The 12,727-nt window shown below is 39.1% G+C and overlaps 1 protein-coding gene across 2 annotated transcripts in view; it reads left to right on the forward strand.

Annotated features, from left to right (window-relative positions):
- Positions 1-12,727, forward strand: part of Slc27a2 (solute carrier family 27 member 2) — a 38,671-nt gene that overhangs the window by 12,080 nt on the left and 13,864 nt on the right. For both annotated transcript variants that reach the window (XM_026393428.2, XM_077799834.1), the window contains exons 3-5: positions 1,599-1,757; positions 3,542-3,666; positions 12,143-12,337. In XM_026393428.2, coding sequence (XP_026249213.1) covers positions 1,599-1,757; positions 3,542-3,666; positions 12,143-12,337 — 479 coding nt within the window. The remainder of the gene's footprint in view (positions 1-1,598; positions 1,758-3,541; positions 3,667-12,142; positions 12,338-12,727) is intronic.

Consider the following 12,727-nt stretch of genomic DNA (forward strand, 5'->3'; position numbering starts at 1 on the left):
AAATATTCTTATGTATTCATTAATATAAAATTTTAAATTAGACAAAAGTACTTCAAAGCAATAACGGTGAGTATTTCTTTTTAAAATGCAATTCAAACAATTATTTTCCATTGTGAATACAACTGATTTATTGATGCTTTCTTCTTAATGTTAGTATAGAATGGAGACATTAATATTAACACAATGCCACATCCACGGTCAAAGAAAATGAGTTTTGAATTATGTTTACAATTTTGGCGATCTGCTTTGTCTTATAATAAATTGCTTTTATGGCCCATACCTGGCAAAGGCACTATCAAGTACTTGCTCACCTAGGTCTTAAAGTCTAACTAGCTCCTTTAACAGTGACCTCACGCCCTGCTCAGCTAAATTGATCTTCCATAAGAAACAGTATAAGAATACTCTTTCAATACAAATCTTACCAGAAAAAACTTGTGTAAGTTATGATTAAGAAAATGCAAATATACTTTAGTGTGCTTTTCAGATTGGCAAAAATCCCCAACATTTGGGAGCATTAATAATATGAGGAAACTGGCCACATATTTTGCTAATGGGAGAGTGAATGGGGACAGCCTTTATAACTGGCAATGTGGCAATTCTCTGTCCAAATTGCAAAGACTTCCATCTTTTAATGCAGTAACTTCATTTCATGAATTTATCCTACAGAAAGTGACATTCATAATGAGAACTGTCATATAGACAAGGTTATTCACCACAGCATCATTTGAAATATCCAAATAGTTTAAATAAATTATAATCTTCTTACATAAAGGATGTGAGACAGCTGAGAAGAAGGAAATGAGTGAGTGAGGAAAATCTGTACAAACATGGACAGATCTCTGTTAAGGGACAGAGGGAAAAATATGCAGAAAAACATTCGTGTTTTTTAATGGACAAGGCAAGTACATATGAGCAGATGTTCATGTTTGCTTGTATTTATATAAAGAAACTCTGGAATAGGACATAAGAAATTAATAAAAGTAGTTGGGGGAAAAAGGAGATTGGGTGAATGGACTATTTATTCTCTAAAATACTTAATGTCTCTGAATCTTTGACTTCTCATCTGTGGATTGGAGAATATAATTCAATTTATTTTTTAAGTTTAATAAGAAAGCTAACAAAAATATTGAAAACATCTTGCCAAGTAGAAAGCACAGAGGAGAAACAATGAGCATTTGTTCATTTCTCTTACTTCAGATTACTACTGTAACTATCTAACTCCGGAGTCAATGGACTATGCCCTGCTGGCCAAATACCACCCTCCACATGGTTTTATAAATGAAGTTTTATTGGAACATATCCACACTTATTCCCCTATGTGTATTTGGCTGCTTTGGGCCATAATAGCAGAGTTGAGTCTTTGCAGCAATGAACACATGACCCCACAAAGCTTTAAACATTTACTCTCTGGTCCTTTACCAAAAAAAAAAAAAAAAAAAAAATTTCAAAAATCTGCTGACCCCAGGTTTAACTACTCCTGGTCCTCCCCTATACAGTTCTCCAAGCACAGGATGGTGAATCTTCCTGAGCTGGAACCCTCCCACAGACTCAATGGCCAATCTCTGCTCAGTTATGCTTTCTCTTGTTTCTTTGCAAAGGTCTCCCAAAAGCTGCCACAATCAATCATCATCGATTATGGTATGGAACTGGCCTTTCTACCGTGTCTGGGTTTAGGGCAGATGATGTCATCTATACCACTCTGCCCTTGTACCACAGTTCTGCACTTCTGATTGGCTTGCACGGATGTATCCTGGCCGGTAAGCTGTTTCTCTCAACAAGGTGTCAAAGGCCTGTACACATTCACATTTGGCTACTTTCCTATCTGCTAGGAATGGCATTTATTTCTGTATTGATAACAAGTCTATTTGGCTCACACATCACAAGCAAGTATTTTCTCATGCCTGCTTATCTACAAAGTGTATCAAAGCAGAAATTCCTTTATGATGTTCTATGCCCTTACCCAAGTTAAGACACTAGGTTCTTAGGTCTATAAATAATTATCCTATGTCATTTCCAACTTCAGAAATCTGCCTGTTGATCTCTCAGCATCGGATGTCACCTTCTTCCCCAGTCATCCCCATTCTTCTTTATTCTTCTCTATTCCCACAGTTCCTCAGCTCTAGTCAGAATACCTGGCTTTTCATCTCTTTCCTTTCCTTCTCCAACTTCACTATTCAAATGAGTTTCCCTTCTCTCTCCCTCCAGTAAGATTTATACCGCTTTTATAGATGAAGATTGAGACTAACTTAATTTTTTCATCCACATGACAGTTCATTTTAAATAAAATACTGTTATTTTAAATGAGATATATAGTAACATAAATGCACACACATATACATGCACACACACATATGTATGTATGTTATAGATTAAATGTTTGCATCCACCACCATCCCCCAAATTCATAGGTTTTGAAATCCCAGATTCCAGTATGATGATATTAGAAGGTGGGACCTTGGGAAGTCATTAGGTTATGAATGTGGAGCTTTCATTTGTGGGATTAGTGGCCTGGTAAGAAGAGATGGGAAAGAGTTTCCTTTCTGTCTTTGCTTTCCCTTCTTATGGAGATGATGGCCATCCCCAAATCCAAAAGAGTGCCCTTACTAGACACGAGATTTGCTGATACCTGGATCTTGAACTTCACAACCTCCAGAAATAAAAAAAAAATAAACTATTTAAGCCACCTACTCTGTGGTAATCTGTTATAACAGCTTAAACTAAGACTGCCCAAGCCTTTTCTTCTTTCCCTCATTCACCAACTGATCAGCTTACAAAGCATTTAGCCCAGTATCAGTACCTGCCTTCATAGCAAAAAATGATACTCCAGGAGTATCGTTGGACCTTCAAGAACATTAGAATGATTCTGAGGCTCCCAAACAGACAAATCAATCACTTGGGCAACATAAATACATACCACCACCAATTTAGTGGCTTTAAACAATAGATTTGTTGTCTTACTGTTCTGGGGGTCAGAAATTCTGTAATCAAGAAAATACAATGCTACTGTCATTCAGTACATGGGTGATCTGCTTCAGTATTTATCTAACACACCTCTGGTAATACTTCCTATGTTTAAATATCTTTTTTTAAATAGAGAAGATGGGACTTCAAATCATTTGAAGTTATGCTGGGCTTTCAGGTTATGCTTTTTTCAACCCTTGACCCTTAGGAGAATTAATCTTTTCCTCTATGTTTCTCTTGATTATTTATTTATTTATTTATTTTGCGGTGCTGGGGAATGCACCCAGGGCCTCATGTAAGCTAGGCAAACTACTTTACCATTGAGCTACATCCCCAGCCCTGCACATTGACTTTTATTGGAAAGAATTGTAAATATCTTCTCCCTTGTAGATTGGAGCTCCCATAGAATAAAACTATGTCTGGTTCATTTTTTGCATTGAGTATACTAGGTATTTAACCCTTGTTTATAAATCTAATTCATTTAAAAATTTTTAACCTTTCAAAAATGACAAAACTAAATATAATTGGAAAGATTATCTGTAGCATTCCTGTGTTGACACTTTCTGTGCCTTCTCTGTAGGTGCTACTTTGGCTTTGCGGACCAAATTTTCAGCCAGCCAGTTTTGGGATGATTGCAGAAAATACAATGTAACTGTCATCCAGTACATCGGTGAACTGCTTCGGTATTTATGCAACACACCTCCGGTAACATTTCCCATGTTTTAATATCTTTTTTAAACAGAGAAGAGGGGAGTTCAAATCATTTGAGGTTATGCTGGGCTTCAGCTGATCCATTTATATCAGTTTTCAATTTAGACTACAGTTGTTTCTTATAATAAGTGCTTGACACCACACCTATCCTAAAAAGAAGTCTTAGTAGATGGCAGGTACTATTAATTTTATTGTGATTCTATTGCCTTCCCTGTTACAATTCACGTAGTATATCTGCCTCTTTTCTCTCTGCTTATGAAAAGCCACTGTCAAAGCCCAGCTCAAATGATATCTCTTCTGTTAAAGCTATTCAAGTCATTACCCTTCCCCTACATAATTTTATTTCTACATCTTGTGGTTTTCATTGCAGGTGTGTGTCTTTGTGCCTCCCATCCTTCCTAGACTGTAACTTTTAGATAGCAGGGGCCATATCTTGTCTCCTTGCCCTCTCTTATGTCAAAGGCATTTAGAAAACTTTTACTTACTGCTGTTTAATGAATAAATCCCCCAGGTGGCTTTGAAATTAACCCACCAGGCCTATCACCAAGCTTGGAGCAATGCCTCAAGGGCCTTGGATCTACCCTGTTTGCAATGTCCTGCTGTCTTGATGGGGTTGTTCACAAGAGCCCCTCCTGCTCAGTCCCTTGGCTCTCATCAGAGATCTGGTGGCCACCTTGGGACCAAATCAGTCGCCCTGCTGATATTTTGGGCATATTAACTCTTTGCTATATGGATTTATTCTGTAAACTATAGGATTTTTAGCAGCAACTTTGGCCTTTACCCACTCAACACCGATAGTAACCTCCCCTCCACCGCAAGACATGATAACCAGAATGTCTCCAGACACTTCCAGATGTCCCCAGGCAGGCAAATTTGATCCTAACTGAGAACCATTGAGCTAGATTATAAGATAAAAACACCAGATTCTAATCCTTTAATCTATTAAGTCAGCATAAAACAAACTCAGAAGATCACTGAGTTGATAAATTGCTATTGGTAAACACCCACATTATGTTCAATGTCTATGCCAGCTGCTATGTGACAGAGAAAGAAATAGAAGAGGCTCTTCCCCAGTTCTCTCCCTCATCTCCTTTAGCCTCTGCCCAGATGTCAGCTCATCAGAGAGGCCACTCCTAATAATAATTAAACATGTCACCCACCCCCACCTCTCCATCTTGTTACTGCTTTTTGTGGTACTTATCTCTCCCAACATAATACAAGTTTATGTGATTGTTTTGCCAATTAAATGAAAAATATATTACCCACCTATGACTGTCCATCTTGTTACTGCTTCTCATGGCCCTCATCACTCCCGTCACAGTACAAGTTTATATGATTATTATCTATTTCCCCCCATCAACAAAAGTTCCACACAAGTGCAGCCTCAGTCTGCTACCAGAACCCAAATACCAGTCACAGCACATCACAAGCATTAACAAATTTTGCTGAATGTACTTCTAAATTCTTGCCTGGAAAAATGTATAATTGAGTTGGAGGGTGTACTATGTTTCCCCCAAAGTGTTAGCACATTTTAGCCTGATACTTTGGCATATTCAACAGATTCATGAAGATCATAATAAGCTGGGGTATGACCTTTTCCATAGTTATTTCTATTAATGCCATTATTTATTTTTTTTTCACATTAACATTCTACCTTATTCTCAAGATTGATTGAATGCTTCTCTATCAAAACCCAGAAATCCACACAGAGCCCTTCTGTTTGGCTCTTCTTCTCTGCCATAAAGGCACCAGCTTGTCAATTAGAAGTCTCCTGGGGAAGCTAGTGTTGTTCCTATTGGTTTTAACAGGAGCTTCCTTTGGACTGGAGGAAAATAAACATGTTTGGGTGTAGCTGTCTTCACATAACGCTTCCATCTTATCTCCTATCTCTGCACCCATTCTTGGTACTGGAGATTGAACCCAGGGACACCTTAACATACAGCTACATCACCAGCCCTTTTGTTAATTTTGAGAGAGTCTGTAAATTGCTGAGGCTGGCCTTGAACTTTCAATCCTCCTACTTCAGCCTCTAGAGTAGCTGGAATTACAGTCGTGTGCCTCCACGCCCAGCTCTTTTTTCTTAATGTTGTCTCAAATGCTTTAAAAAAAAAGAAGAAGAGAAAGAAGAAGTTTGATCAGGATTTTATGCCTTCTTCAAAATATATCATGATTTAAGGTACATAATCTGTGAATAATCTCTAATCTAAAACTAGATCTGGAGTTTCTGCTAGCTGTTGCTTCTCAACCCCTGTGTTCTGCTTGTCTGAAAAAAAAAAATACCTGTAAGAATTATAAGAAATGTTATCTCAAAAAAAAAGTCCTTTTAAAAATATTTTTAAATCATGGGTCATCATAGAAATTCCAGATTTTGTGGATTAAATGGGAGCTTTAATCAAATTGTATCAAAATGACTTTTTGAACAAAAGTAGATAAAAGCTAGAACTAATAGTGGAAAGCTTTAGATCAATGTAATCAAGAACTTTTTCCTCCTTAGAGCCACTTAAAAGAACAGGCTGCTCCTGGTGGGTTAATGCCACCCACAAACCCCAAGTCCTGAGTATCAGGGTGGCAGGTCCTGCCTAGCTGAGCCACTAAACCAAATGACTCCCTCCACAAACATGGCACAGATTCTCAGGAGAATTGGGGGCCAGCGCTGGGAGGTGGAAGCTGCTATCTATGCCTCTCCTCCCTCTTCTTAACCACATTCATAGTTCCCCTGGCAGAGCAGAACTCTTCAGGTCAGTGGTTCAGATTTGGCTCCAGACACTTAAAGTGGTGCATATGAGCAAGGACTGTGACACAGTAGACCTGTATCCTGACTCTGCTATTTGAGCAGGACAGTCAGCCTCCCTAAGTACCAGCTTCCCATCAGCTAGTAGGGAAAATAATGGTACCAACCACATATGGAATCTATGAAGACAAAATGAGATAATGTACTTAAAGCACATACCAAAGTGCCTGTCTCCTAGTAAATGTTCAATAAATGGTAGCCATTATTGCCATTATCATCATTTTCCATGCCTGATAGTATGTAGCTTGAAATAACACATTCATTGAATCAACCAGTGAAAATTCTGCCCCATATACACAGAGGAAAAAATAAAAGAAGACATTCAAACTAGTCAGTTCATCTCTCTCATTTGCGGTTGAATAAGGGTTGAATAGCAAAGCTGTTGACTTAAGTGATTTTTATGGTTGAATATTTTACTTCATTTCTCATTTTGTTATATTTGATCCTTTTCTTCCAAAGCACTCATTTATAATGAAAGATCATTCTGGTTCTTTGCTTGCCATATGCAGTTATCAGCTCCCATTTTGTTTGTGTAATTGCCTAAAAACAACGTCATTAGGAAAAACTATTTATTGGAACAAGATATCATGAAAGCCAAGTGTTTCTCTTATTAGGAGCTAAACTACAGCAAAGGGCATAAATAAGGTTGTGTGCCACCTACTGGTATAGAGACCAGTGGAAAGGAGGAGAAAGAGGAGGGGAAGGAGTCCAGAAAAGAGTTCCAGGAATCACAAGTAAAAGTCATGCTATTTGGAAGAAGAAATTAGATGAACCAGAGATCTGGCAGAGCTGAGTAGACTCAATTTACTTTCCTAGTGTTGTCTGCCTTCCCTCCAAAATGAGATAACCTCTGGTCGCTTCCAGCTGGAGATACTGTCTCTGAATCAGCTGCATTCTGGTAGAATGGAGGGAGAGGTATGTAGTAGCACAGAATGGGGAGTGACCAATTTGATGGAGGGATAGTCAGAAGAAAGTTGACAGAGGCCAGCCAGGAGAAAGAGGGAAGCAGAGGAGAATCGAGAAGCTTTGCCAGAGGTGAGTTCTAAAGGGTGCAGAGAAGTTCTCCAGCCACGCAAGGAAAGAAGGGCTTCTGGTTATCTGGAACAGCACATGAAGCTGTGGAATAAAGGTCCTGCTGTGTGGGGAGCTGCAAGCAGAGTGATAGGAGGTTGGCTGGGAGCTGGCCCAGGTGGAAAGGGCTTTCTTATGCTGAGACTTAGGTGTGGACATGAGAAATTATGATTGAAGGACCTTAGGTGGAAGGGTGACATGGGAGATGGCGTTTTAGACAGTCTTTTAGACTGCAGTAGGGAAAATACACTTGATCTCTTGGGTAAAGCAAAGAGGTAAAGCCTCATCCAGGTAGAAATATAGCACAGTAGGTATTAAGAACATGGCCTCTGGAATCTTCTAAAATGGTGAAGACTCTTCATATCATGGAAGTCAATCAAAAAATATGAAGACCAGAAAAAGACACAGCTCCATCATGTTAGAAGCTAAGAGATATCACAACCATGAAGTACATAGTACAGAAAACCTAGGATGGAGGTGACTGATACAGTAAGACTGAGGAAGGTGAAATGTAAGAGGAAAGTACCATGATTAAATTGAAGACTACCAACAAGAGAGAGAGAGAGAGAGAGAGAGAGAGAGAGAGAGAGAGAGAGAATTCTCTAATAAAATCAATTGTAGACAGTGGCACTGCAAGCAGGAATAAAAAGGGAGGGTGCCTTCAGAATTCTAAATAAAAGTTATTACCTATCTAGAATTTTATATCCAGCCAGATTATCAATCAGGTATACCATAAGAATATTTTCAGACATTCAAAGTTTCAACAACAACAGCAAACTTACCTTTTTATACCCTCCTTCAGGAAGTTAGGAAAGAACATGTTTCGTCTAAACAAGAAAGTTAAAACAGAGAAAGACACAGGATCCCAGAAGAGAGGCAAAGGAGACCCCCAGTCCTAGAGAGCAACCAATCCAGCCTATAGCAGAAGGATTAAGGGAAGCCTAATGGAAGGAAGGAAATCATGTCATCTGATAGATTTCCTCAGGAGGAAAACTGTGTTTAGAGGGTGCTGAAGCAAATGGGCAGAGAGACAATTAATTCCAGGGAAAATATAGATGAGTTCAAGAATTTTTTCATGTTTCTTATTTGGTTCATCAGTAGTATGTTATGAGCAAAATAATGTGAATGCTGAATATTGATTTAACCAAACTTTGTAAAACTGGAAAAAAGTAGGAGAGAAAACAGGAGAGAGCATATCCTCATCTAGCACAATAGGAAATTTAATAGTGAGGAATCAAGAGGTAACAATACAAGCATTTAATTTAGAAATATGGAGCTTAGAAGAGTTAAAAGTTATCTACCTCTGATGAGGGGCAAAGGACAGATGGAATACAGCATTCTTCATTTAAGGATCTTTCAGTAGTATATTTAAACTATGCATACCACTCTTTTATTTTTTCCTCTTTATTTCCCTTTTTATTTTCCCTTCTTTTTCATTTTTAACCAAAGAAAGAGCACTCTCTGAAGTCACTTAGATTTGGATCTGAGTCTTGGGTATCTATTTTGCTATCTTTGTGAGCTTGGAATCATTACTATAAATTTCCCAAAGCTCCATCTCCTCAATTGTAATATGAGGCAATACTTTATAACCTATCACATTCTGGTAGAATTTTTTTTAAGAAATGTAAATAAGATAATACACATAGAAAAGCCCTCAATAAAAATTTTTTGCTTACTTTAATTACCTATGTTCCTTCCTGAAAAACCTGTCCTCTCACCCTTCATAAGTCATTAAATTCAGGGTGGACTGAAGTCCCTAAGTGTGTTTGCATGTTGCACCTCAGCTGCAATGTGGAATAGAAAGTCTGATTCTCACTAAAGAAAATGAGCAGGTGACCTTTGACCTAGAGGAGCAGCTTTGGTGATAGAGAACCACTGTACCCTGTGGGAAAGGAGAACTCGAGACACATTCCATTCAGCCACTGGTGAGTGGAAACTAGGTGACAGCCAGACATCTTAGAATGTTCCAGTATCTCCCCCTTGTATCACCAGTGCTTCCAGGCTAGAGCCTTAATCCATTCTACTAGTATAATAAGATCCCTCAGTTGTTTGATGCAAACCAAGCCTGAGGTATTGTGATTAGCTACCTGCCACCCACAGGTGACAGCTGCACCTGTGTGGCTGGCCAGCTTCCAACATACCCAGGGCACCTGCACCACCTCCTGCACCCTCAGCCCTGCCCTTGTGCCAATGTCCCAGCCGCCAGCTATTGAACAGGAAAATTGAGGGTTTCCTGGTGAAGGTTATTTATTTTACTGCAGGGATTATGCTGTATGCAAAGCACAGGTCCAAGGCCCTCTGGGCGATACAAAGATAGAGTTGAACTCAACGGAAGTTACCATCTAGTAAGAGGGATAGATGATCACCCTTCATCAGATAAGGAAACAAGCTAAGTGTTTGAGAGAGCTTATTGTGGGCTGCATATGGAATAAGTAAGGTTTGCATTCATGAGAAGGCTAATTTGGAACTTCTCACACAGGCCTGGAGCAGGTAAGCACCCAGGTCAGGTGGTTATTTTTTAAGTGAAAATAAGCATTCTTCAACCCTCTGGAATTTTCCCCCCTTGGAATGAGAGTGAGGGAGAATAGTAGGGGTGAGGGATCTCTGTAAAACCAACAATCCTTACTGAGAATAATAGCATCTTGTGCGCAGGGTGACCCTACAGTTCATTATCCAAATGGGAACATAAGAGTGAAAGATAACAAGCACACCACAACAACAGGCATAATCCAGAACTGGCCCTGGCAAACAGACATGTGAGGTCCCTCCTTACAGGTACTAGGTAATTATAAAGGGAACAGATGCCGTGACCTATGGTCCTGAGGACCTGCTGAAGAGAATAGATTCCTGTGCAGTCAGAACACTGAGAACTCCTGCAGGTTCAAACTCGTCTCAGGTGACTCTCCTGAACACTGCAGTTGAGATCCACTGGCATGAGGACCCTGTTTTCTCTTTGCACATGTCCTCCTCAGAAAAAATACTCAGGCTCATTTTTTTTTTCCAGTTAAACCAGTATGTAGCCATCTCTTCGGCTAGGACTCCTGAAAATGCCTTGCTACCTAAATTTTGACCAACCAGCTACTTAAAAATCAAATGCATGTTTACTTTTTCCCCAGTCCCTTTAGCTCCTTTGGTGTGGAGCCAATTCAAAGTTTGTTTTGGTTTGGCTTTTAACTGCCATATCAAAGTCCCTCCCCTTAGATCTGCCAGCTTCTTTCTTCAAACAGTTCTTTACAAAGAGTAATTCTTATTCCAATATCCCTTCACGGCAACTTCACAGTGTAGGAGAAATAATGTAGAAAATACAAAAAACACTCTGATCTAAGTGATTGCTGTTCTGCCCAATAAATTACCATTAGACTTGAGATGAGATTCCCAGTTACCTAGCACTTTAGCCTGTTTCATTCTGTTTGCTGTTCAAATAACTGAGGAACAGAATTTACAAATTAAATATATAATTATTTATTTATTTTTTTAAAAAATATTTTGTTTTAGTTGTAGTTGAACACAATACCTTTATTTTGTTTTTATGTGGTGCTGAGGGTCGAAACCAGTGCCCCGCACATGCCAGGCAAGTGCTCTACCGCTGAGCCACAACCCCAGCCCTAATTATTTGTTTACCTGTCTCTTCCACTAAGCTGTGATCTCCTGGAGAACATAAATTACCTTATTAATATAAACTACATCAAAACTACCATCGATTTGGACACCTCTATAGGGTCCTCGTAAATGACTGGTGAAATGGAAGGCAGCTGGTCCTCACCCCACCTCTCCTGTTCTCATAAACTCCTCTTTCCGTTCTTAGACTCAAAATAGCTTTTCCTTTGTGATTTTTATTAATAGCAAAGCATCTTCCTCCCAAGCCACCTAAGCAACTGGGAGCCAGCTTCCTCCTTCTCTTTCTCTTCCCATCCCATTGGGACGGTCTCACTGTCTTGGTTCAGCTCTAACTGGTCTGGTGACCTTTGGGTGTACCTGTTACATGTAAATGTGAACTAGATTATTCTCTCCTGTTCCTTCTAGACTCTTTGATGGCTTTGTAGAAAATCAATATCTATCTATCTATCTACCTATTTCCCCACCACCACTGCGACCCCACCTCCCTGAACTGTTTTCTAGGTTTATTCTTCACCACCAAGCAGAAGAAACACTACCCAGGGTCCTGCTGGTGTTAGAATGCATCAGCTCTGACAGATCTTTCCCATGGAGCCCCTCCCTTCTGGAAATTCACTGATCTTCACCAGCCCATGAAGGAAACTATTAACACATTATTCTAACTTTACATTGAATGAAATGTTGGCATCATCTGGCTCTGTCCAATTGCCTCATCTTTCCCCTTAAAAATCAAAACAGGGAAAATCCAAATCTTTTGGTTATTAAATCAAAGTTCTATCAATCAGACCATAATGATTGTGTTAGAGACAGAAGGAATATTGTCTGTGGGTGGCAGAAAAGGCATAGAATTTGTGACTAATGTAAATATGTAATAAAATAAAGACAACTATTAGTGTAAATTAAATATATTAAAAAATAAAGGCCATTATTAATATATTAAGTACAGATTCCAGAGATGGTTCAGTTTGTCTCCTTCTTCTCCCTCTACCACAGAAACCAAATGATCGTGATCATAAAGTGAGAGTAGCCCTGGGAAATGGCTTACGAGGAGACGTGTGGAAAGAATTTGTCAAGAGATTTGGGGACATTCACATTTATGAGTTCTATGCTTCCACTGAAGGCAATATTGGATTTATGAATTATCCAAGAAAAATCGGTGCTGTTGGGAGAGCAAACTACCTACAAAGAGTTAAGTACATTGAAAAATGAGAGCACATGCAGTTGATTCCCAGAACACAGAGGCTTTTTAAAAGTCAAGTCATGATGACGTTATTAGAAGTTCATGCTGCAATTAGAGCTGTGTCCATCTGTATCACCAAGAGAAGTTTTGCTCATTCTCTGTGCTAATGATCTCAAAAAATTCATCTCAATTTAAACCATCTCAGTTTCAGTTAATATCAACCCATTATTTCTTTGCCATCTGCAACTTATGGAAGCCTTCCTTCCTTTGTTTACGTGTGCATGGCAAAGCACCTGACAGTTGCCAGTTCCATAACTTTATTATACACTGAAATATAATATTTCCCCTCGGTTGTGCTGTACTTTACAAGCTCTTTACATGTATAGGTGCAGGGCCCA

The sequence above is a fragment of the Urocitellus parryii genome, chromosome 6 (genome assembly GCF_045843805.1).
Source record: "Urocitellus parryii isolate mUroPar1 chromosome 6, mUroPar1.hap1, whole genome shotgun sequence".
Taxonomy (NCBI): Eukaryota; Metazoa; Chordata; class Mammalia; order Rodentia; family Sciuridae; genus Urocitellus; species Urocitellus parryii.